Source organism: Saimiri boliviensis, chromosome 11 (genome assembly GCF_048565385.1).
Source record: "Saimiri boliviensis isolate mSaiBol1 chromosome 11, mSaiBol1.pri, whole genome shotgun sequence".
In the NCBI taxonomy this organism is placed as follows: Eukaryota; Metazoa; Chordata; class Mammalia; order Primates; family Cebidae; genus Saimiri; species Saimiri boliviensis.
In genome coordinates, this window is record NC_133459.1 from 97,350,519 (window position 1) to 97,377,300 (window position 26,782).

At 40.5% G+C, this 26,782-nt stretch overlaps 1 protein-coding gene across 2 annotated transcripts in view; it reads left to right on the forward strand.

Moving 5' to 3' along the window:
- Positions 1-246: 246 nt before the first annotated feature.
- The window catches only part of TRIM33 (tripartite motif containing 33), a 121,370-nt gene continuing 94,834 nt past the window's right edge, over positions 247-26,782 (forward strand). For both annotated transcript variants that reach the window (XM_010344112.3, XM_039460852.2), the window contains exon 1: positions 247-885. In XM_010344112.3, the coding sequence (XP_010342414.2) occupies positions 360-885 (526 nt within the window). In that variant the 5' untranslated portion in view covers positions 247-359. The remainder of the gene's footprint in view (positions 886-26,782) is intronic.

Genomic DNA, 26,782 nt, shown 5'->3' on the forward strand with positions numbered 1-26,782 from the left:
CCCAGCCAAAAGCTACCCAGCGTCAACAGCCTCCGGCTTTGAAACCTCCTTTCCAGCTAAAGAGCCGCGATACTGACGCAACGAACTGGCTCCGGCCCGGGACCCCTCCGCGCCCGCGCCCCGAGTTCCCGCCTCCCTCGGGACGACGTCCGTGCGTACGTGCGCGTGCCGCACCCGCCCTCCTTCAAACGCGCGACGCGAGGGCGGGGGCGCCGTGTGCGCGCGCGCTCTCGTTGCTTCGCTCTCTCGCTCGCTCTCGGCTGCCGCTCTTGCTGCGGCTGCGGCTGGGGCTGGGGGCGGCGGCGGCGACGCGGGCGGCGGGCGGCGCGGGGCGGTCCGGCGGGTTCAAAGAGGAAAACATGGCGGAAAACAAAGGCGGCGGCGAGGCTGAGAGCGGCGGCGGGGGCAGCGGCAGCGCGCCGGTAACTGCCGGGACCGCCGGGCCCGCGGCGCAGGAGGCGGAGCCGCCTCTCGCCGCGGTGCTGGTGGAGGAGGAGGAGGAGGAAGGCGGCAGGGCCGGCGCGGAGGGCGGCGCGGCCGGGCCCGACGACGGGGGGGTGGCCGCGGCCTCCTCGGGCTCGGCCCAGGCTGCTTCATCCCCTGCGGCCTCAGTGGCCCCCGGAGTTCCCGGGGGCGCGGTATCGACGCCGGCTCCAGCTCCAGCTTCGGCTCCCGCTCCGGGTCCCTCCGCAGGGCCGCCTTCTGGACCGCCAGCCTCGCTCCTGGACACCTGCGCCGTGTGTCAGCAGAGCTTGCAGAGCCGGCGTGAGGCGGAGCCCAAGCTGCTGCCCTGTCTTCACTCCTTCTGCCTGCGCTGCCTGCCGGAGCCGGAGCGCCAGCTCAGCGTGCCCATCCCGGGGGGTAGCAACGGCGACATCCAGCAAGGTGAGCCAGAGGCCCTGCTCCGCGTCTGGGCCGCACGGGATTTGCGCAACCCTACAGGAGCTGGGGACGGAGGTGCTGGGTCCTGGGGCTGCTCAGACAGCTGCGATCTCGGGGGGTCTCTGAGGTGAAAGACTCGCCCCTGGGACACTTTCCAGAGAAGCTGGACCGCAGGAGATAAGGGGAGCATGAAGGGAGGGGTGCCGGCTGCAAGAGGCTGGGGGAGGGGACACTGGCTGCGAGGAAGGTTTGTGATGTGCGGAACCCAGCCGAGCACTGGTTCTGGAGCTGGTAGACCCGCACAGTGAGAGAAGGGGGATTTGGGAAACACGTTGTGAGAAGCGTTTTGGCTGGAAGCGCCCTGGCCAGAGAGGTGTTGAGGGAGTAGGTAAGAGGTAAGGGCAGTAAAGATGGATTGCTTTGGAGGGAGGGGACTTGGCCTGTTCGCAGACAGGAGAAAGGAGGACTGTGGATTAAATGGAGGTGGTTAAAAGATGTTGGAGAGCTTGGGGTACAGAGAAGGCGCCTGTGAGAAAATTGTAAGATGACATTGGGAAGGAGAAACTTAGAAAGTGGACTGCATGGTTAGGGAAAATTCTAAGGTTTGGGAATGAAGGAGAAATTAACTTAGAAGGAAATTGAGTTAGGGAAAGCTGGGCATGAATTTTAGTTCATTGTACGTTCATGAGCCCCTAGTGTTGGGGCATTGTGCTAGGATTGAATAAAGTACTCAACGAAGACTTCATTCACAGTCGAGCAGGGGAAACATATATAACTTGCAGCAGTGGAGGTGGGTATTCAGTACAGTGGCTGTGGCACAATAGAGGAAAGGTCAGGGAAACTTCACAAGAAAGAAAATCCGTGAGCCGGTTTCTTGAAGAGTACCACTGGGTTGGAGGGTATTCAGGGCCCAGGGCACCCTTCTTCATCCCTGGAACTAAAGAATGTGTAAGGTGATTGGTGGAAATTAGATTGGATTGATGGACTGAATTGATAAGGGTTTCACAATCTCTTTTGTCAAACTCTTGGGATCCAGATGTATTTTGGACTTCAGAATATTTTGGGATTTTTCTTTTTATTGGCAAGGTCTCTTAGGTAAGACTTTATCAGGGTCTGAGTTAACTTTTTATCAAACACGATAATGTTCTGCATTGACACACATGAATATCACACTAATGGGATAAAGAGACTAAATAGCCTCCCATCATTCACAGTGGGTTCCGTTGCAGATTTAGGAAAAAAATTAAAATTTCGAAGCTTTTGAATTTCAGACCTGTAGGTAAGGGATTGTGGATCTGTACTAAAGGGCTTGGAATTCATCCTGTAGAGTATATCCTGGACATTGTGGACTAAAGGATGTTTCTGGAACACTTTTATGCCAAGGTGATAAAAGGATCAGATTTCTGATCCAGATTGATTTAGGGCACTTGAGGGATGAGGGAAAACAAGGCTGGAGACAGGGAGACCAGTTAGGAGAATCCTGGCAGTTATCTAGGTAAGAAATTATCATTTGGAATGGGTATTAAAGGAATGATAGCACAGGTATGACAGAATGAAGCATTTTGGTTTGGGGGAACTGTAGGGTTTGGAAATCTACTTTGCCTTCTCCTGCTTATGACTTGGACAGATGACCTTTTCTTAGCCTCAGTTTTCTCATTTGTGAAATGGGAAAAAAGTACGTAACCTCATAGGGTTATTGAGAGAATGAAGTAAGATAAAATGCGTAAAGTGATTAGTACTTGGTAGTTACTAATGAAATGGTAGTGTATTATTAATAGTAACTAATAGTAAGTGGCCATGGGAATGGAGGTGAGGGGAGTGTATTGAGATTGGTGTGAGGGAGACAAAGTTGTAGAATTCCACATCTTTTTGTTTGGTGGATGGCAATGCTATTAATACATATTCAGACCCAGAAGCAGGGCTGGGGTGAGGGCTAGGGTGAGGGTGAGGGCTGGGCTGGAGGGAGGATAAAATGATTTCAGTTTGGGATATTTTGGGTTTGTAGCATTATTGGAACATGCAGGTAAGAATACTAAGAATAAGGTTTTGGTTGTTGGAGAAACTACCAAGTGTTAATATGTGTTTAGAGAATAACTGCTCCTGGTCTGTGTACCCATGAGTATAGTAAGACACATAGGATTCAGTGTTCTTGTGGGAACCTGGGTTAGGTGAGAGATTTAAAGGGAACCCAAAGATGCAGATTATATTTGAGTGATGTTGCTGAGGGACTAAGGTTATGAAACTAGTTACCTGAAATTTATGTAGGAGAGAGAATAATATGTAAATCTCCTCTTCATTTCTTTATCCTTTCATTTTGAAGGAGGAGGAAGTGGAAGGGACTAACTTAAATGCTGTCAGTTTTAAATAATAGTGCTTTCTAACCAATATCTAAAACAAATTGAGTCTGGAATCCACCATGTTTTTTATTAAAAATTTTATTTTGAGACAGTCACTTTGTCGCCCAGGCCAGAGTTCTGCCTCCCAGGTTCAAGCAGTTCTTCTGCCTCAGTCACCCGAGTAACTGAGATTACAGGTGCACGCCACCCTTGTGGCTAATTTTTAGTAGAGATGAGGTTTTGCCATATTGACCAGACTGGTCTCGAACTCCTGGCTTCAAATGATCTGCGTGCCTCAGCTTCCCAAAGTGCTGGGGTTATAGAGGTGAACCACTGTGCCAAGCCATCCACCTTGTTTTTAGATAGTCTAGAAAATAATTTGTCAATATTAACTCCTATATGTACCCTTTGCTTTGCTCTTCAAAAAGATCAAGCTGTGCTGGAAAGAACACTATTAGATTGGGTGTTAGAGGAAATAGTTCAACTCCTTAACTGTTTTACTTTAAAGGAAGTTCATACTGTTTTTGTCCCTCGGGTTACCTCTAAAATGTAGCTAGTAGTTATTTACTTATATCTCACTAAGGTAAATAATAAATGTAAAAACGCTTTGTAACTGAGAAATGCTTCAACAATACAGGATATTATTGATCAACCTCAGATTTTATCTTCTCTGCTCTGGAGATCATAGCTATTGGTTTTAATTCACCATCTTTTTCAAGTGATTTTGAAACAGTCATGAGTATCATGCCCTCTTTTCTAACTGACCTTTCCCCTGTTTCTCTTAATACATTTATTCACACTCTCTTGGTGTTCTCTCTAGATCAGCAGCTCTCAGAGTGTGGTTCCTGGACCAGCAGCATCAGCATCATCTGTGACCTTGTTAGGAATACAGATTCTTGGGCCCCATTCCAGACCTTCTGACCAGTAGTCTCATTTAACAAGTTCTCTAGGTGATTCTGATACACGCTTAATTTTTGAGAACCACTGTCTTGAATGAACGGCTCCTCACTTTAGATGTCTCCTCAGAAAGACTTTGACATCTCATTTTAAAGTAGTCCTCCAGGTCGTTCTCTGAAACATCTTTTTTTCTTTGTAGCACAGCTGAAATCCAAAATGTTTATTTTTGTCTGCTTACCTGTCTCATTTTGCACTAGGATATTGTAGGCCAGGCATCCCCCAACTGCGGCCCACGGGCCGCATGCGGCCCCCTGAGGCCATTTATCCGGCCCCCCGCCGCACTTCAGGAAGGGGCACCTCTTTCATTGGTGGTCAGTGAGAGGAGCACAGTATGTGGCCGCCCTCCAGCTGTCTGAGGGACAGTGAACAGGCCCCCTGTGTAAAAAGTTTGGGGACGCCTGTTGTAGACTGTTCAATAAATAAGTTTTGAGTAAGAAAGTATCACTAGAGAGCTTATTAAAATGCTCACTTGGGAGTTTATTTAGAGACTGGTTCTATTGATTTGGTGATGACTCCATGTGCCTGCATTTTTAACAAGTGCCCCGTGATTTTGATACTGGTGGTACCACCACATTTTGAGGAACATGTATTTAAGTATTTGAGGAGAAAGTATGATCTATTTACCATTGGAGTATCTGCAAAATGAAAATATATAAATTAGTTAATATTGCATCTTGATAGCATTTTAAAGTGCTTTTGTGATTTTTTGGGGGTCCTTTTTCAGGCTGAGGCAGAATAGCTGTCAGTACTGTATATAAATAAATTTATACTTTATCAATAAAAATACAGCTACTCAGAAGGCTGAGGCAAGAGAATTTGCTTGAGGCCAAGAGTTCAAGATCAGCCTGAGATACATAGCAAGACCCTGTCTCTAAAAAAATATTTAAAAAAATAGGAATCATATTGATTCATCTGAACAAACTCTCAGATGAACTCTAGAAGGAGATGAGGCTGTCTCTGAGATGGACGCAGTATTGGTTATCCCAGCACTTTGCGCCTCCGAGGTGGGCGGATCACTTGAGGTCAGGAGTTCGTGACCAGCCTGGCCAACATGGCAAAACCCAGTACCTAGTGAAAATATAAAATTAGCTGGGTGTGGTGGGGCGTGCCTGTAGTCCAAGCTACTCAAGAGGCTGAGGCAGGAGAATGGCTTGAACCTGGGAGGCAGAGGCCGCAGTGAGCTGAGATTGCACCACTGCACTCCAGCCTGGCCAACAGAGCAAGACTCCATCTCAAAAATGAAACAACTTAATATGAAAAGTCTGAGATGGCAACAGTCACGTGTAAGTGGGAGGGGAAACCTCTGAGTGTAGTGTGAAGAACACTTCCTCATAGTGTTTCTGTTTATTACAAACCATGCTGAGCTACTCTGAGAGTCTTCTGTTTGAGCCCTTGGAATTTCTTGTCACTGGAGTGTGTATACCATATGACAATTCTAGCCTCTGTGTGTCTTAACTGTTTGGGGACTTTTTAGGCTTTACTTTCTCTGACCTGATTCAACAGAAACAAGCTTGAGTGTTCGAATGATCATGTGGTACCACACCAATAGCCAGTCATTAAATATGTGTCCAAGATTGCTGAAACAGTTCTTAGCAACTTCTGTCTAGCATGTGGTCAAACTACCTGAATTCATTTTTGAGTACTACTGGAATGACATGGATAAGTTACTTAACATCTGTAAGTTGGGAGTAATAATTATACCTACGTTGTAGCATTTTTGTGAGAATTAAGAGAGTTAATGTATTACAAGGTACGTTTATTGGAAGCATACATGGGAAGCCCCCAATAAATTGCAGTAGTGTTATTTCAGTAATTTTTCATTTGTCCCCCCCATTGTCTTTGTGACTGTATCTCACAGTAAACAGAAAGAAGAGGCAGGGGGATAAATTGTGGTTTTACAGACTTTCCTGATATCTACTGATATGTACAGCATGCTGATAAATCATTTGAGTTCCAAATCTCTCTAGCTACCTAGAACCTTAAATGTAAAAACTTATAAACTAATGTCCTAAATCCTAAGTCTTTGTAATATCTAGTATCTTTACATGAAAAGTTCTAGTTAGGGGACTCTAATTACTTTCACTTTTCTCATATAAACAGCTCTCAGTGGTTCCTAAGTGACAGTACCTTAAAGCAGTGATTCTCAAAGTGTGGTCCACAGAATGCTGGGATGGGGGTGTTGGTGGTGACTGTGTCACTGAGACCCTTTTAGAGGTGCATGAGTTTAAAACTATTTCCATAATTACACTAATTTGACATTTGCCTTATTCTCTATACTGACATTTATATTAATGGTGCAAAAGCAGTGATAAAACTGCGGTCAACTTGGCGTGAATTAAGATGGTGAGTGACTGACTACATTTGGGAGGCTGACGTGGGTGGATTGCTTGAGTCCAGGTGTAGGAGACTAGCCTGGGCAACATGATGAAATCTTGTCTCTACAAAAACATACACAAAAATTAACCAGGCATGGTGGTGCATGCCTGTAGTCCCAGCTACTCAGGAGGCTGAAGTGGGAGAATCACCTGAGCCAGGGAGTGTTAAGGCTGCAGTGAGCCGTGATTGCACCATTCTACTCCAGCCTGGGCAACAGAGCGAGACCCTGTCTTAAAAAAAAAAAAAAGACAGTGGCTTCAAGTTATACTAAAAATCATTGCATATTTACTTTCACACACTTAGAGAAAAAAACAAAAATAAACTTATGCCATTGTCTCTTAATGTGATTGATGGAACAGTAAAAATTACTCTGTTGAATTTTGATCTTTAAAGTTCTGTGTGATGAAATGGGAAATGTGCATAAAATGCTTCTGCTGCAGACGGAAGTGCAAGAAGAAAAGTACTTGTGTAGTTGTTTGAGTTCCAAGCTGAATTTGCTTTTTTTCATAGAAAACTATTTTTACTTGAAATAATGATTGACAAACTGTGGTTTTTAGGCATGGGTACTTGGCAGCCATTTTCTTGAAAGTGAATGAATTGAGCCTGTCACTCCTAGAAAAACAACTGACATATGTTGCCAGTGATAAAAATTGAGATTTTTGCCAGGCGCGGTGGCTCAAGCCTGTAATCCTAGCACTTTGGGAGGCCGAGGCGGGTGGATCACGAGGTCGAGAGATCGAGACCATTCTGGTCAACACGGTGAAACCCCGTCTCTACTAAAGATACAAAAAAATTAGCTGGGCATGGTGGCACGTGCCTGTAATCCCAGCTACTCAGGAGGCTGAGGCAGGAGAATTGCTTGAACCCAGGAGGCGGAGGTTGCGGTGAGCCGAGATCGCGCCATTGCACTCCAGCCTGGGTAACGAGCAAAACTCCGTCTCAAAAAAAAAAAAAAAAAAAAAAAAAAAAAAATTGAGATTTTTAAATGAAAATTCGAATTTTGGAAAATTTGTATTTGTTGCCATTAGCTAGTGAATTTCTCAATATTTAAAGACGTTCCTGAAGAGATTGGTAGTGATATTAATGAATGTGAGTTTTTTTGATATTGTGTAATGAAATGTCAGCATTTCAAAGATGCATAGCTTATTGCAATATATTCTAATTGACCAATGCATGATGTTAAATGCAAAACAGAGCAATAATAAATAGTTTGTATTTTATTTATTTTATTTACTTTTCAAGATACAGTCTTGCTCTGTTGCCAGAGCTAGAGTGTAGTGGCGCAGTCTCAGCTCACCACAACCTCTGCCTCTTGGGTTCAAACAATTCTCCTTCCTCAGCCTCCCAAGTAGCTGGGATTACAGGTGCATGCCACCATTCCTGGCTAATTTTTTAGTAGAGATGGGGTTTCTCCATGTTGACCAGGCTGGTCTTGAATTACTGACCTCAGTTGATAACCCACTTCAGTCTCCCAAAGTGTTGGGATTACAGGTGTGAGCCACCACGCCCAGCCAATGATTAGATTTTAATGCAAGAGAGTAGTAAAGTTTATTTTTAAGGTTTGAGAGACCACATTGCAAATGATGTTTAAAAAATAAATGTACTTCTTTAGTTTTTGTGTTATGTCAAAGAAAAATATCCACACAATCTAAAAAAGCTATTAAAATCTGCTCTTCCCTTTTCTTAGCTGTATGAGGCCAGATTTTCTTTATATTCTCCAAAGAAACAACATACCAAAACATTAAATGCAAAAGCATATATACAGCCATATTATATTAAACAACATGTTAAAGAGGTCTTTAAAATATAGCACAATGACTCTTTATTTTTTTGAGGTGGGGGTGGGGGCGAACAGAGTCTTGCTCTGCCACCCAGGCTGGAGTGCAATGGCATGATCTCGGCTCACTGCACCCTCTGCCTCCCGGGTTCAATAGATTCTCCTGCCTCAGCCTCGCCAGTATCTGGGATTATGGGCATGTACCGCCACACCCAGCTAATTTTTGTATTTTTAGTAGAGTTGGGGGTTTCACCATGTTGGCCAGTCTAGTCTCGGACTCCTGACCTCAGTTGATCCACTGGTCTCTGCCTCTCAGAGTGCTGGAATTACAGGTGTGAGTGACCATGCCTGGCTCTATTAATTTTTTTTTTTTTTTTAAGGAAATAGAGTTATTTCTGATTTTTAAAAATGTTGTTTAAACATGTCATGCTGGCATGGTGATTCATGCCTGTAACCCCAGCACTTTTGAAGGCTGAGGTGGGAGGATCACTTGAACCTAGGAGTTCAAGACCAGCCTGGGCAATATGGTGAGACTTCAACTCTACAAAAAATAAAAAAATTAGTCAAGTGTGGTGGTCTGTGCGTATAATTCCAGCTACTCAGGATGGATGGGACCTACCTTCCACCTCCTGCTCAAGTGGGAGGATCACTTGAGTCTGGGAGGTTGAGGCTACAGTGAGCTGTGATCATGTCGCTGCACTCCAGTTTGGGTGACAGAGTGAGAGCGTGTCTCAGGAAACAACAGAACTAATAATAAAATAAATGTCATTTAAACATTTTAAAATTTAAGATTCATTTTTAATTCATTATGTAATGAATTAAAATATATTTAAAATACCAATTTTTATGACATTTGATGGTCATACCCCATCTAAACAAAAGCTCTTTATGTTCCTCAGTGACTAAGAATGTAAGAGAGATCCTGAGACCAAAAAGTTTGAGCCCTGATCTGTTAAAGGATATTAAGATGATAATGTAGAGTCATTGTGCTAGTGGGAAGAATGTCAGATCATAAAATAGTAGGTGGCAGATTTACACATTTATAGTCCTTCATTTTGGAGTACCCATAACAGTTCAGAAAGAGTCTGGCCTCAATAAAATGTAAAAATGAAGAAAGTACTTACTAACTGAAGTTAAACTTTTAAAAATAGCTCACTGTAGATCTACTGATTTTTTTCATGTTTATGACAGTGAGTTCTATTGCTGTACTTTCCTAAGCCAACTTCAGAGATTGGGCTCAGGATGCTAGATAAGTTAACCTCTGTCTCTTCTTTGGCCACAAATTGCACCTCTATCCTTAGCCATTGGACTCAAGGGGAAGTGGGAAAAAGAACAAGGATGAATAAACAGAAATATACCATTTTTAGAAAAATATTTAAAGCCTATGGTCCAGTGTTGAGTAAATAGCATACACTGTGTGGTACTATTGAGTACGTATGAATGCTTATTATATGCAGTTTATGTTCCATTTGTGAATTATTTGTCCATTTGTTTTATGTTTTTCTTTAGATTGCTTACATTTCCTGCTGTGGAATTCTTTGATTTACAAGAATTCTTGACAAATTTTGTATACTAATCCTTTGTTGATATAAGTTGAAGCTTTATTCTGAGCCTATGGCTTGGTGTGGTAGCCATCCTCTAAGATGGCCCCTTGTTCCTTGTTTCCTGTTATTCACACTGATCTATGATTTCTGTCCTGTTGCTCAGGGCTGGTCTCCAGGACCAAGAGAATAGAATAGAATTAATAGTGACTTCTGAGCCCAGGTTATTAAAGGCATATATACAGCTTTTTCCTTGCTCTTTGGATCTCTTGTTTTGGGTGAAAAACAGCTGCCATTCTGTGAAAGATATTCTAGTAGTCCTTATTTAAAGAGGCTATATGGAGAAAAATTGAGGTCTTCTGCAGAGATCCAGCACCAACTTGCCAGCCATGTGAAAGCTACTTTTGAGGTAGAGTCCCTATCCTAATCAAGCTTTCAGATGACTGCAGTCCTGGCTGATATGTATGCTTCATGACTGTATGCTTCTTAGAGGCACTGAGCCAGAACTGCCTGCCAAGTCCCTCCCAAATTCTTGTTTCAAGAAAGCTATGAGAAGTAGTTATTGTTGTTTTAAGTTATTAATTTTGGAGGTAATTTGTTACATAGCAATAGATAACTGATACACTTTTACTTTTTAGAGAGCTGTCTTTTCCTTCTTTTTTTTTTTTTTTACTGTTCACAATAGCTTTATAATAAGCAGTAATTTTGCTCGCTAAGGTAATTTCACTGCCCTCCCTCTATAAACCTTGGTCATCTTCAAGATTATCTTGACTGATCTTGACCTTTTGCTCCTTTTTTTTGTTTAATTAAAAAATTTCCTTTTTCCAAGACAAACCTTGGCATTCACCTTTTGCTCACTCTTACACTAAAATGTATCATCTTGTGAAAGTTCATCTTGTGAAACTTCATTTTAAAAACTTACTAAGCTGTGTGTGGTGGTGTGTACCTGTAGTCCCAGCTACTCAGGAGGCTTAGGCAGGAAGAAGGCTTGAGCCTAGGAGTTTGAGGCTGTAATGTGCCGTGATTGCACTTGTGAAAAGCAGCTGTACTCCAGCCTGGACAACACAGAGAGATGCCACCATCTCTTTAAAAAAGAACAGAAAAACAGAGAAAAAAAATTGTCAGTGTTTTTGTTGGAATTGTGTTGAATATATAAATCAATTTGTGAGAAAATGTCTTTATGGTGTCTGCCTGTTTATAAACATGGTACGCCTCCACATTTGCTTAAATCTTCTGTGAATGTTTTGAGTTATATCTTTTGAGATGGAGTCTTGCTTTGTCACCCAGGCTGGAGTGTAGTGGCACAATTTTGGCTCACTGCAATCTCTTAACTCCCGGGTTGAAGCAGTTCTCCTGCCTCAGCCTCCCAAGTAGCTGGGATTACAGGTGCATGCACCATGTCTGGCTCGTTTTTGTGTTTTTAGTAGAGACAAGGTTTCACTGTGTTGGCCAGGCTGGTCTTGAACTTCTGAACTCAAAAATGATCTGCCTGCTGCGGCCTCCCAGGTGCTGGGATTACAGGTGTGACCCACTGCGCCAGACCTATTTTTTAAGTGTCTCAGAAATACAGATTTCACATACATGTTTGATAATTCCATTATCTGACGTTCTTGATGTCTTATTTTACTACTTGCTTCAGCCTGCTCTTGTTTGTTGTAGGTGATGTCCTCCTGTGTTTTATAGTTTTAGATCGTGAGCCTTTTCACCAGGGCTCTATGAAGTCTGACAGACTGGTCTTAGGAAACAGGCTTCCAAAGGATATTTTGTATTTGCCTCTGTCACATGCCTCCAATACAGAAATTACTAAAGTGGATGTTTAGTTAACTGTATCATGGAATTGTCAGATGTTGATTTAGCATTTACCTTATAGGCTGGCTTGTTTTTTTTTTTTTTTTTTTTGAGGAGGAGTTTCGCTCTTGTTACCCAGGCTGGAGTGCAATGGCGCGATCTCGGCTCACCGCAACCTCCGCCTCCTGGGTTCAGGCAATTCTCCTGCCTCAGCCTCCTGAGTAGCTGGGATTACAGGCACACGCCACCATGCCCAGCTAATTTTTGTATTTTTAGTAGAGACGGGGTTTCACCATGTTGACCAGGATGGTCTTGATCTCTTGACCTCATGATCCACCCGCCTCGGCCTCCCAAAGTGCTGGGATTACAGGCTTGAGCCACCGTGCCCGGCCTTAGGCTGGCTTGTTTTAAAAATTCTCAGAATTATACACAATGCGGATGTGGACAAAAAAAGGAATTTCTCAGGAGAAAAATTTTTTCCTTACCCTGAACCCAGACAGTGACAGATTTCTTCATTTCCATGCTGTTGCTCAGATTTATATATTTAAATTTCACTGTTCTTTGCTTAATGCGCCCCAATAACTGAGGTTGTAATTGTTCAAGTAATTTTTATGAAGGTGAGTCTTGAATCTGATTAATACTTCACACAGGCCCTGGGCTCCATGTCTTCTCCATTCTTTGTTTACTACCTTGTTTGTATATCCTAAAGAAGAGTCACTAAGATAATAATTTCTGAGCCTTTGCATTTTTGAAGTTCTCTTTATTCTGTTCTCTTCTTAAATGATAGCTTGGCTAGTTATGAAATTCTGGGTAAAAACTTTTTTCCTCAGAACTTTTAAGGCATCTCTTCCAGCATTTTAAATCAGTGCTCCTGATGCTAGTCTGATTTGCTCCTTTGTACAACCCCCGTTGGGTTTCGTTTGTTTATTTATGTCTTCTTGGGATCTTTTTATGTCTTGGATCTCTTCGTCTATTTATCATTATTTTGAAATATAGTGTTGTGCTTCTGTTGATTTTTTTTTCCTGAAAGTTTCTAAAAATTCATTGTGCTTTTTCATTTAGTCTTATAATTTCATTTATAGTAAAAGAACTTTACAGTTTTTTCATAAGGTCCTTCGCCACCTCCCACTCTGAACTGTTAGTATTTGAATGTTGGCTCTCCTAAGTTCATATTCTTCCCTATCTTTTGTGTTTTCCTTCTCTTTGTTTTCTTGCTCAGCTGACATTTTGAAAGATCTTCTTTGTCTTTATCTGTAACCCTTTTGTCCAATTTATTAATCAATTCCTTCTTTCCTTCCTTCCTTCCCTCCCTCCCTCCCTGCTCCCTTGCCCCCTTCCCCTCCCCCTCCCCCTTCCCTCCCTCCTCCCTTGTCCCCTTCCCCTCTCCTCCCCATTTCCTCCCTCTCCTCTCTTTTCTTGCTTTTCTTTCTTTTTGATACGGAGTCTCACTCCCACCCAGGCTGGAGTATAGTGGTGTGATCTCAGCTTACTGCAACCTCTGTCTTCCAGATTCAAGTGATTCTTGTGCCTCAGCCTCCCAAGTAGCTGGGACTACAGGCGTGTGCCACCATGCCTGGTTAAGTTTTTATATTTTTAGTAGAGATGGTGTTTCATCATGTTGGCCAGGGTGGTCTTGAATTCCTGACCTCAGGTGATCTGCCCGCCTTGGCCTCCCAAAGTGTTGGGATTACAGGTGTGAGACTGCGCCTGGCCTACATGGTACATTTCTAAGAGCTTCCTTGCTTAGGTTACATTTTCTATAAGATTCTGTTCTTTTTCTGTGGACTTAATATCTTCATTCTCTGAGGATACAAATGTTTTTCTTTAGGCAAAATATTTTAGTTTTCATTTTATTTTTTACTTTTGAAACATTTCAGGTAAGCCGATTCTATATTTATATTTGATAATTCCATTATATAACTTTTTTTTTGTTTTGAGATGGAATCTTGGTCCGTTGCCCAGGCTGGAGTGCAGTGGTGTGGCTCGGCTCACTGCAGTCACCATATCCTGGGTTCAAGCGATTGTCCTGCCTCAGCCTCCCTAGTAGCTAGAATTATAGATGTGCATCACCATGCCCAGCTATCATTACATAACATTTTTGACATCTTATTTTACTGCTTCTTGCTTCTGCCTACTCTTGTTAATCTTATATTCCATTATCTGTTTTACTTTTTTTTTTTTTTTTTCTCTTTTGATCTTCGTGTTTCATAGGCTTCCTCAAGCAATAGATGATCCTTGGCTTTCTTCCCATTTGAATGAAGTAGTACAGTTCTGTGCTTGTTGTGGGGTATGTTAAGTGCTGGGCCTTGCTTTAGATCAGGGATTGGCAAACTGGCATGAACTAAATACAACCAACTGCATGCTTTTTATATGACCAGTGAGCCAAGAATGATTTTTACATTTTAAATGGCTGGGAAAAAAGAATGTTTTGTCATTTGAAAATTATTTGAGGTCGGGTGCGGTGGCTCATGCCTATAATCCGAGCGCTGTGGGAGGCCAAGGCAAGCAGATCATCTGAGGTCAGGAGTTCGAGACCAGTTGGGCCAACATGGTAAAACCTCATCTTTACTAAAAATACAAAAAAAAAAAATTAGCTGGGCATGGTAGTGGGTGCCTGTAATCTCAGCTACTTGGGAGGCTGAGGCAGGAGAAGCTATTGAACTGGGAGGCAGAGGCTGCAGTGAGCCGAGATCATGCCATTGCACTCCAGCCTGGGCAAAAAGAGTGAAAACTCCATCTCAAAAAAAAAAAAAAAAAAAGAAATAAAATTATTTTAAATGTAAATTTGTGTTTAGAAATCTTTATTTGAACACAGCCATGCACATTCATTTATGTGTGGTCTGTGACTCCTTTCATGCTACAGTGGCAAAATTGAGTAATTGTGACAGACTGTGCACTCTTTTGGTGCATTACAAATTGCAGCAATGCAGCCATAACTTGATAGGGATATGTGTGGGCTGTAGCACAACATTTAAAATTTAAAGTTTCCAAAATGTTGCATACCTATCATTTCAAAGAAGAAGAGTGAATAGCAAATGGATTTTAAATGTCATGCTTTTAAAGCAGACTACATTCTGTTTTGAGTTAGATGGCAAAGCATGGTGTTTATTATGTGCTTATACTATAGCTGTGCTGAGAGAGTACAATGTTATGTTGACAACACCAGACTAAGTACTGATTACATTATTTCCAACTCACAGAAAGGAAAAATCAGAATTAAGAAAGTTCAAAGTGGAATATCTGATCACAGCAGAATTTCTTAAAAATAAAAAGTGAAAATGAGGCACTTTAAACAAGCGAAGCTTTTGAGTGGCTCATTCGTTAGATAAACAGTGATAGCTCTTCACCTATGGTGAGTTAATTAAAAATTTCTCAATTAAACAAAATACTATCTTCCAAAAAGAATTGCATTCTTCTCATTAGTAGACCTGTATTACCAAAAAACTACTAAATTATTCTTAATTTTTGGATTTGTAGATAAAAGTTGTGGAAATTTTTCTTTTATTATGTAAATACCTACATAATATCCTTGTTACTGTCTTTTCCTAAACAACCTAAGATATTTACTCTGCCTCCTGACACCATGTTCCGCATTTGCGTTTGGTGGGACCTGTTAGGCATTGGTTATGAGTCAGAGTTCAAGCACTGTGGTGTGTACAGCCTGACCTGTTGTCCACAATAGATCTGGAAGAATGAGAATTTCGGGGGTTCTACTTCTGTATCACAACTGATTGCCAGAATGAATTCCCCAAATGAATTTTGGGACAGTCTGGCCTGTCATCCATTTGTAGTTTATTAATAGAATGCTAAAGTTCAAATTAATACAGCTTATTTCTTTCCCATCACTGAGGATTGGCTTAAATACTAACCCTCACAAAGCAAATACTTACGCGAAAAGCTAATGTCAGTCAAAAGATCCCCATCAGTTTTTTTTTGTCTGCATTAGAGCAGATATGAGGGTAGGATATTGAGAATCATTTCACTGTATTACTATGCTTATGAATCAGAAGTATTGAAAGTAGTAAGTTAGAGCACTGCATTTCAGCTGTCCTTCATACATTAAATTTTCTGCTTGTGTTGAACATTACCTTCATGTGTTGTTAGGCATATAAAAGGAATATATGTAATGAACCTTGGACCCATTGAATCTTGCTGAAGAAGTAAGACATTGTATTAAAGAATAAGACATTTTATAATAAATTTGGTTACAATAAACTAGATGCTTATTGAAATATGGTTCAAAAGGAGGTTGGTCATAGCTGAAATTTACTGTTTCTGCTCTTAATGTTGGTTTGGAGGTGATTCCCTGTTTTTCGCTTGTGTATTATATGATTTTTGTCCTTAAGCTTTTGGCTGTAATTTAGGCTACTCTTGACATCCATCCAATTTTCCCTTCTCTGTTTTCCTTCTTTAGTTTATGTTGAATACTTTCAAAGTAGATTATCTCAGTTAATAATGGCAGGAAAGAATTGGCTGTGGATATGTTTATTTGAATCTGTCTAGACTTCTGTTACTTGTCTGTAAAATAACATAAGTTTCAAGGTAAAACTTTTTCATGTTATCTTACTTGCTTGTAAAAATCCTCTCAGAGGGAGCACTCATTCTGTTTTGCAGAATGAAGTTTTGCCCAGTTAAAAGGAATTATCTCAGGGTGATAATATTATCCTTTTTTTTTTAAAATGAGGCCACCAAGATAGTGTGGTAAAATTACACCTAAATGTGGCTTTTCTATGTGGAGCTGATAGCACAAACTCCGATGCCTTCAGGAACTAGGCAAGTAACTAGTGTAAGATATTGAGAGTAATGAAACCTGCCTAGCCCTTTTGCATTTAAAAAATATTCTATTCTGGCAGGCATGATGGCTCATGCCTGTAATCCCAGCACTTTGGGAGGCCAAGGTGGGCAGATCACCTGAGGTCAGGAGTTCAAGACCAGCCTGGCCAACATGGTGAAATCCCATCTCTACTACAAATACAAAATTAGCCAGGTGTGGTAGTGCACACCTGTAATCCCAGCTACTCGGGAGGCTGAGGCATGATAATCGCTTGAACCCGGGAGGCGGAGGTTGCAATGAGCCGGGATGGTGCCATTGCATTCCAACCACGGCAACAAAGTGAGACTGCCCCCCACCAAAAAAACCCCAAACAAACAGAATCTGTATTCTGGCCAAATATAATACCAGTTAGGTTGTCAGGTTTTTTTTGTTTGTTTGTTTTGTTTTTTTGAGATGGAGTTTCCCTCTTTTTTTTTTTTTTTTTTTTGGAGACGCAGTTTTGCTCTTATTGCCCAGGCTGGAATGCAATGGCATGATCTTGGCTCACTGCAACCTTCACCTCCTGGATTCAAGTGCTCCTCCTGCCTCAGCCTCCTGAGTAGCTGGGATTACAGGCATGCGCTACTACACCCAGCTAATTTTGTACTTTTTAGTAGAGACTGGGTTTCTCCATGTTGGCCAGGCTGGTCTCAAGCTCCTGACCTCAGGTGATCTGCCTGCCTCAGCCTCTCAAAGTGCTGGGATTACAGGTGTGAGCCACTGAGCCTGGCTAGGCTGCCAGTTTTCTGCCTTTGTCCTGACTCAGTAGAATCTGATTAGTCACTTTTAAGGTGGATATAATTAATTTATAATTAGTTTGATTTATAATTTTAGAAGTTAAGTTTATTTAAGTACTTAGGTAAGCTAGCATTATAGTTTAATTTGCATGTCTGTGAGAACCAGTAAAGTCCAACATCTTTTTATGTGACTATTGGCCTTTGAATATCATTTTTTGTAGTTGCCTGTTGAGGTTGTGCTCACATTTTCCCCTTTTTTCCCAGTGCTTTTGTAGGATTCTTTTTTTAAATGTCTTTTTTTTTTCTTTTTGTAGTATCCTTTATATATTACAGTTGTGAGTCCTTCGTCAGATATATGTTCTATTCTGTGGCTTGCCTGGCAATTGTATTTTAAAATTTTAAATTTATTTTAGCTTTTGGGTAAGCAGTACTTTCACACTGGTTCAAAAGTTAAATAAGCATACAAAGCTGAATAGTGAGAAGCCTTCCTCCCACTCCTTATGCTCATCCAGTTCCTGTCTCCTCCAATACATAACCTGTGTTAATACTTTATCTGCCCTTCCAGTATATCCCAGTGATACTGGACAATGGTGCCAAATCCATTTAGTGGCAGAAAGATTGATATCTTCAAAAAATGACATTGGGCCTGGCACGGTGGTTCGTATCTGTAATCCCAGCACTTTGGGAGGCTGAGGCAGGAGGATCACTTGAACTCTGAGGTTCAAGGCTAGCTTGGGTAACATAGTGAGGCCCCATCTCTAAATAAAGTTAAAAATAAAAATAGCCAGCTGAGTGTGATGGCTCATGCCTATAATCCCAGTACTTTGGGAGGGTGAGGTGGGCAGATCATGAGGTCAGGAGATCGAGACCATCTTGGACAACATGCTGAAACCCCGTCTCTACTAAAAATACAAAAATTAGCTGGGTGTGTTGGTACCCGCTTATAATCCCAGCTACTTGGGAGGCTGAAGCAGGAGAATTGCTTGAACCTGGGAAGCGGAGATTACAGTGAGCTGAGATGGCACCACTGCACTCCAGCCTGGCGACAGAGTGAGAGTCAGTCTCAAAAGCCAGATGTGATTCACATATGTGGTCCCAGTTCTTGGGAGGTTGAGGCAGGAGGAGTGTTTGAACCTGGGGAGGTTGAGGCTGCATTGAGCTGTGATTGTGTCACTGCACTGCAGTGCACTGACAGAGCGAGACCCTCTCTCAAAACAAGAAAAAAGGTTGTTGGTACAACTGGATTTTCACATGCAAAGGAATAAAGTCATACTTCTGCTTCACACTGTGTACAAAAGTTAACTCAAAATATGTGGACAGGTTGGGCATGGTGGCTTATGCATGTAATCATAGCACTTTGGTAGGCTGAGGTGGGGGAATTGCTGGGGGCCAGGTGTTTGAGAACAGCTTGGGCAGCATGGTGAGGCCCTGTTTCTACAAAACCAGAACCAAACCAAAACAAAGACAAGTAAAGCATGAGCAACTAAAGAAAAAATAGTAAATCGAACTCGAACAAAATTCAAAACTTTTGTACATCGAAGGCCATTATTCAGAAAGTGAAAAGAAAACCTGCAGAATGGGAGAAAGTATTTGTAAGTCTCATATTGGATAAGAATGCTGTATCCAGAATATATAAAGAACTCTTACAACCTAATAATAAAGACAAATAACCCAGTGAAAGGTTAAAAGATTTGAATAGACAGTTCCTTAAAGAAGATATATATGGCCAATAAACAAATGAGAAGATACACTTGATCATTTGTTATTAAGAGAAATATAAACAAAACTACAAGGAGATAACACTTCACACCTGCTAGGATGGCTCCAGTTAAACGACTAAGTGTTGGCAAGGATGTAGAGAAATTAGAGTCCTTCTGTATTGCTGGTGAAGTGTAAAATGGTGCTGCCACTGTGGGAAACAGTTTGGTGGTTCCTCAGAAAGTTAAACATAAACTTAGCATGTGACCTAGCAAATCCATTCTTACATATCTGTGTACCCAAAAGAATTGAACATTGGAACTCAAACAGATACTTGCCAGTATTCATTGCAGCATTATTTACAGTAGCCAAAAGGTGGAAATAATGTTAAATGTTCAACAGATGAATTAATAACAGATGAATTACTGCAACATGGATATTATTTGGTCCTAAAAAGGAATGAAATTCTGATACATGCTGCAATAATGAGTGAACCTTGCAAACATAAGTGAAATAAGACAGACACAAGAGGGAAAATATATGATTACACTTATATGAAATGACTAGAATAGGTGCATTCGTAGAGACAGAAAACAGAATAGAGGTTACCAAGGGCTTGCAGGCAGAACAGAGAGGGAATAGAGAGTTATTTAGGATGAGAGTGGGGGAGGAATGGGCAGTTGTTGCTTAATGGATATAGTTTCTGTTTGGGATGATAAAAGGTTTTGAAAATTATGGTGATGGTTGGATGATTATACAACATGCTGAATGTAATTAATACCATACAACATACCTAATAATTGTATATGTATATATAGTACATACACATAATAGTTCAAATGGCAAATTTTATGTTACATGTATATACCACAACAAAAGTGTTAAAAATATGTTAAAAATGTTTTTCCTTCGAGAGATTTTCAGTCGTGTATTTTAAAGTACATTTTATTATATATTTAAAAAATTGATTCTCATTATTTATGGATTCAGTTTTGTAGAATTCACCCAAACACTAAAATTTATTTGTAACCCCAATATTAATAATTGCAGTGCTTTCACAGTCATTCTCGGACATGGGCAGAGCAGCAAAATATTTGACTCACTCTACTCATATATTTTCAGCTGAGGTCAAACTAGGAGATGCTATGCCTTCTTTCAGCACTCGTAGTATAAATATGTGTCCTTGTTGCAGTCTGTTTAGTGCCATCGTTGTGCTTTTTGTTGACTTCACTGCTTAAAATGGCCCTAAATTAAAGCTGAAGTGCCCTGTAGTGTTCCTAAGTGCATGAAGGTTGTGTGTGCTTTATGGAGAAAAAACGTGTTAGATAAGCTTCATTTATGTATGAGTTACAGTGTTTGGCTGTGAATTCAGTATTAATGAACCGACAATGTATTTTTTTTATTTATTTTTTTGAGACAAGGTCTTGCTCTATTACCCAGGCTGGAATGCAGTGGCCCAATTTTGGCTTACTGCAACCTCTGCCTCCTGGGCTCCGGTGATCCTTCCTCCTCAGCCTTCTGAGTGGCTGGGACTCCAGGCCCATGCCACCACACCCAGCTAATTTTTTGTATTTTTTGTAGAGACAATTTCATCGTGTTGCCCAGGCTAGTCTTGAAGTCCTAGACTCAAGCTCTCTGCCCACTAGCCTCCCAAAAGTGCTGGGATTACAGGCTTGAGCCACTGCATCCAACCCTCAGCAATGTATTTCAAAGTGGCTTTAAATATAAATGTGCATAATGTTATGTATTGACTGGTTGATGAAAATTCTGTGACCAGAGGCTTGCAGGAACCGAATCCTGCATTTCCTCTAGGAGCAGTGATTTTTTATTTGGTAATTTATTGTTTGGAGCAGCTTTATAGAATATAACTACTCTAAATGATGAGAGTCAACCCTATGTCATGCAAATAAAATCATTTATATAAATGACAACACTTCAGAATCTTTCTCTGAAAGTACATAGTTTCCTTACTTTGTTTTTTGTTTTGAAGTCTATTTGATCTTATATTAAAGAGCCAGTCATTAAAACTTAATTCACAAATGATATATTAATAATTCACACATTTGAAGTATATGGTTCAGTAGTTTTTAGTATATTCAGAGTTGTGTAACCATCACCATAATCAATTTTAGAGCATTTTTATTACTCCCAAAAGAAACCCTGTACCAATTAGCAGTTACTACCCACTTACCATCAAGCCATTCCCCAAGACTTAGGCAACCATTAATCTATTTTATGTCTCTATAGATTTACCTATTCTGGACATTTCTTACAAATCTAATTATACAGTGTGTGGTCTTATGTGGCTGACTTTCACCTTCATCTGTTCTGTACCATGTATCTGTGCTTCATTCTTTTTTTAAAATACTTTTTAAAAAAAACTAGTCAAGTGCAGTAGTGATAAGAGGAGAGAGTAGAACAAAGACTTAGATCTGTAACTGACTGAAAAATCAGTTGAGATAACTCATTACTTTCAAGTCAGCCGGTATGGTTTTAGGCCTGAATATTATACCCTTTTATGGCTGTACAACATTTTGTTTAACCATTCATTAGTAAATGGACACTTGAGTTGTTTCTCCTTTTTGGCTATTATTAACAGTGCTGCTATGAACATTTGTGGATAACTTTTTACATGAACATATGTTTTCTTTCTCTTGGGTGTATACTGGAGAGTGCATTTGCTGAGTTGTATGGTAAGTTATATTTAATCTTTTGAGGATCGGCCAACTGTTGTCTGAAGTGGCTTTAGCATTTTTCTTTACTGTCAGCAATATATATGAGGGTTTTGATTTCTTATAATTTTGCCAACAATTTTTGTTAATCTTTTTTATTATAGCCATCCTGGTGGGTGTGACATAGTATTTCATTGTGGTTTTGAGTTGCGTTTCTCTTGTGGCTAATGATGTTGAGTATCTTCTTAGACGCTTTTTGACCATTAGTATATCTTATTTCTTTGGATATTCTACCGCTTTTTTTTTCTTAATTTTTTTTTTTTTTTTTTTTTTTAAAGAGACAAGGCCTTGCTGTGTTGCCCAGGCTGGTCTTGAACTTCTTGGCTCTAATAGTCCTCCCATTTTGGCCTCCCAAAGTGCTCAGATTACAGATGTGAGCCGCCATGCCCAGCCCTGGGCGCTGCATTCTTATATCTGATTTATCTATAGAAGACTATTTGTGGGTTATCCTTTACTTTCTTTCTGGAATTATTTGCAGCATAAAAGTTTTGTGTACATGGAAAAATACATGTAACAAAATTTAACCGTTTTATCCATTGTTAGTGTGTTTATTAGTTGTAGTTATATTCACAGTGATGGCAGCACAAAAATTTTTATTTTTTACTTATTTATTTTTTGAGACAGGGTCTTGCTTTGTTGCCCAGGCTGGAGTGCAGTGATGCAATCACTGCACCTTCAACTTTGTGGGCTCAGGTAATCCTCCCTCCTCCCACCTTAGCCTACCAAGTAGCTGGGGCTAAAGGTACACCACTGCACCTGGCAAATTCTTTTTTTTTTTTTTTTTTTTTTTTTAAAGAAAGAGGGTTTCACTGTGTTGCTAGGCTGGTCTCAAACTTCTGGGTTCAAGCACTTCTCTTGCCTCAGCCCTCCAAAGTACTGGGATTACAGGTATGAGTCACTGCACTTGGCCACAAAAGTTTTTAAGTTTGATGAGGTCCAATCTATTTTGTGCTTTTGTTTTTGGCACCATATCTGAAAAATCATTTCATAACTCAAGGACATGAAGATGTAGTCTTATAGGAACTTTACAGTTTTAGGTTATAGATTCAGATTCTGTGATAAAGTTGAGTTAATTTTTGTATGTGAAATTTGTGTGTGAGGTAAAGATCTAGTTTCATTCTTTTGCACAAGGATATCCATTGTCCCTGTATCATTTATTGAAAAGACTACTCTTTCCTCCATTTAATTGTCTTAGCACACTGTCTAAAATCAGTTCACTTAGCACCCTGTCTAAAATCAGTTGACTCTAAATGTGGTGGTTTTTTCCTGGACTGAATTTCATCCCATTGATCTGTATGTCTGTCCTTATGCCAATAACAAGTTGTTCTTAAAACTACAACAACAAAACAAAAACAGCATCTCAGTTCCTCACCCAGGCTGTAGTGCAGTGGTACAGTCAGGGCTCACTGCAGCCTCCACCTCCTGGGCGCAAGCGATTCCCTCACCTCAGCTTCCCCAGCTAAGACTACAGATGTGTGCCACCACACCCAGCTAATTTTTTATTTTTTGTAGAGATGGGCTCTTGCTGTGCTGCTGGGGTGGGTTGTTCTTTTTCAAGACCATTTTGGCCCTTCTGGATCCCTTGAGTTTTTTTTTTTTAATTTTTTTTTTTTTTTGAGATGGAGTTTCACTTTTGTTACCCAGGCTGGAGTGCAATGGCGCAATCTCGGCTCACCGCAACCTCCGCCTCCTGGGTTCAGGCAGTTCTCCTACCTCAACCTCCTGAGTAGCTGGGATTACAGGCATGTACCACCATGCCCAGCTGATTTTTTGTATTTTTAGTAGAGATGGGGTTTCACCATGTTGACCGGGATGGTCTCGATCTGTTGACCTCGTGATCTACCTGCCTCGGCCTTCCAAAGTGCTGGGATTACAGGCTTGAGCCACCGCGCCCGGCGAGTTTTTTTTTTTTTTTTTTTTTAAGAGATAGCTCTTACTCTGTTGTCCAGGTTGGAGTATGGTGATGCGATCATAGCTCACTGCAGCCTTGACCTCTTGGGCTCAAGCAGTTCTTTCACCTCAGCCTCTTAATAGCTGGGACTACAGGCACATGCCCCACCGTGCCCGGCTAATTTTTAAATATTTTGTAGGGATGGGGTCTTGATTTGTTGCCCAGGTTGGTCTTGAACTCCTGGGCTCAAGCAGTCCTCCTGCCTCAGCCTCAAAGTGCTGGGATTACAGGTGTGAGCCACTGTGCCTGACCTCCATCTTCTTTTAATCTATTAATATCATTGTGTTTGAAGCTTCCTGTATTAATAGATAGCATTACTGATGGATTATGGTTTAAGTTTATCCACTCTGCTGGTCTTCCATTTAATTCATGTATTTAGGAGTATTTAAGGTATGTAGATTTATTTAAGATAATTATTGATGTGTTTTGGCTTAAATATGTTATTGTTTTCTGTTTGTTTTCTTTGTTTTTCTTGCCTTCTTTTGAGTTACCTTAAGTTCTTTTTAAGATTCCATCTTTATGGTGGTTTTTTTGTAGTTTAATAGTTTTTTGGAGTGCTTTGAATAGCTTCTTAGTGGGTGCTCTAGATATCGCAACATTCGTTTGTAACTTAAAGTCTTTGTTTGTATTGATGTTTTACCATTTAGGTCCCTTTACTTTTCCTAGTTTTAAAATGATTATCTTTAATTTTCTGCCTACATAGTACCAGATAGTGTATGATCTTTTTTTTTTTTTTTTTTGTAAACTCTCACATAGTATTTAAGAAATCCATGAGAAGAAGTCTGTTTACTCTCATTTTAATCATTCCAGTGTTCTTTTCCAAAGATTCAAGGCTCCTTCTATGAACATTTTTTTTTCTGTTACGGTGAATTTCCTTTAACCATACTTTTAGGTGTATTGGTGACAAATTTTTAAGTTTTCTTCCTCTGAGAATATCTTTAGTTGTCCTTCATTCCTGAAGTTTGTTGAATATAGAATTTGCATTTCAAGTTACTTTCAGCCTCTGAACAATGTTGAGCCAGGTTTTTTTTTTTTTTGGCCTGCATGGTCTTACATGAGAAATCACTGTCATTTGAATAGATGTTCCTCTGCATGTAAAGTGGTTATTGTCTGCTTTCAGGATTTTTTTCTTTACTTTATGATGTATCTTGGTATGAATTTATTTGGGTTTTTGTTATTTGGCATTAACTCAGTTTTTAAATATGTAGGTTTATGTCTTTTGTCCGATTTGGGACATTTTCAGTCATTATTTAAGTAATTATTTTGTTTTTGTTGAGTCTTGCTCTGTTGCCCAGGCTGGTGTGCAGTGGCGTGATCTTGGCTCACTGTGGCCTCCACTTACTGGATTCAAGTGATTCTCCTGCTTCAGCCTCCAAAGTGGCTGGGACTACAAGTGTGCACCACCATGCCTGGCTAATTTTCTGTATTTTTAGTAGAGAGGGGGTTTCACTGTGTTGGCCAGGCTGGTCTCAAGCCTTGGCCTCCCAAAGTGCTGGGTTACAGGTGTGAGCCACTGCACCCGGCCTGTTTAAGTAACTTTTAAGTTTTATGTACTCAGTCTTCTCCTTCTGGAACTCTGCAGCTCTGGTGATAGGAATGTTAGCTAGCTAGTTTTTTATTGTTCTACAGGTTCTTGAGACTGTATTCTGTTTTTCTTTTCTTTTTTTTTTCTGGTCTCTTGATTTTGCCTGAATATCAGTTATTCTCTGTCATCTTCTCTTGTCTATTGAGCCCATTTACAAGTTTTAAATTTTTGGTTATTTTTTGTTTGTTTGTTTTTGAGACAGGGTCTCACTGTGTTGCCCAGGCAGGAGTGCAGTGGTGTAATCTCAGTGCCATGAGACTGGCCAATTTTTGTGTATTTTAAAATATATTGTATATATTTTATATTTTATATACATTTTGTATATTTCTGTGTAAATATATTTCTATACTATGTATAATATATAAATTAAATATATAAATATAAAATATACTATATATTATATATATATAAATTTAATGTAATTTTTGTATATTTTTTGTTTTACCGTGTTGGTCAGGCTGACCTCGAACTTTTGACCTCAAGTGATCTGCCCTTCTCCACTTCTGAAAGTGTATTTTTTAATCCTATAATTTCCACTTGTCTTTTTTCTATAACTTTGTTTCTATTTTCTATTTTCCATTTGTTTTAAGGACATTTGTATTCCTTTTTTTTTTAAGACAAGGTTTTTACTCTGTCACCCAGGCTGGGGTACAGTGGCACAATCTTTGCTCATTGCAATCTCCTTTTCCTCCCAGGTTCAAGCAATTCTCCTGCCTCAGCCTCCCAAACTGGGACTACAGGCGTGTGCCACCACACCCAGCTAATTTTTGTATTTTTAGTAGAGATGGGGTTTCACCATGTTGGCCAGACTGGTCTTGAACTTTGCACCTCAAGTGTTCCACCTGCCTCAGCTTCCTAAAGTGCTGGGATTACAGATATGAACCACTGTGCCTGGCGTTTATTGCTTTTTGAAGTATTTTTATAATGATTCCTTTAAAGACTTTGTCAGATAATTTCTAATACCTGATCATCTTGTTTTGGGCATGTACTGATTGTCTTTTGTCAGTTAAGTTATGCTTTTCCTGGTATTTGACATACAGTTTTTTGAGTGTGTTGCAGATATTTTGAACATCATATTCTGACACTTGAGACTATTGAATCTTCATTTTTTTCCAGCAGTCTTTCTACTGAGATGTAACATAATGGCCAGGTAGGTGTGTATGCTCCCCTTACTCTTGGGCCCTCCTGACACCACCCTGGCAAAAGTGGAGTGCTGACTTTCTCTGCCTTGTTGCAGAGGAGTAAGATGAAAGTTCAGTTTCTCCCCTGGTCCTTCTCGATGAAGTAGGGGTACCAACTCATACCATCTTGACACCACTGAGTTAGGGTTTAAGTTTGGTTCCACTGAGCCCTTGTGACACCAGGGAGGGAGGAAGTATAGGGCTAACTCATCCCACCTGATTGCTGCATAAAGGAAAGCAGTCTCAGCTTTCCACTGAGATTTTATCATACTAGGGAAGGGGATAGGAAGTGATGACTTGCCTGGCCTCTTACCCGCTTATTCCTTGTTATTGCCAGGTGGAAGTAGAAGGTTAGCTCCCTGCTATTCCCTACTGGTATTGAGGAGTAGGAGATTTTTTTTTCAGTAGTTTTTAGTTTTTTTAAAAAA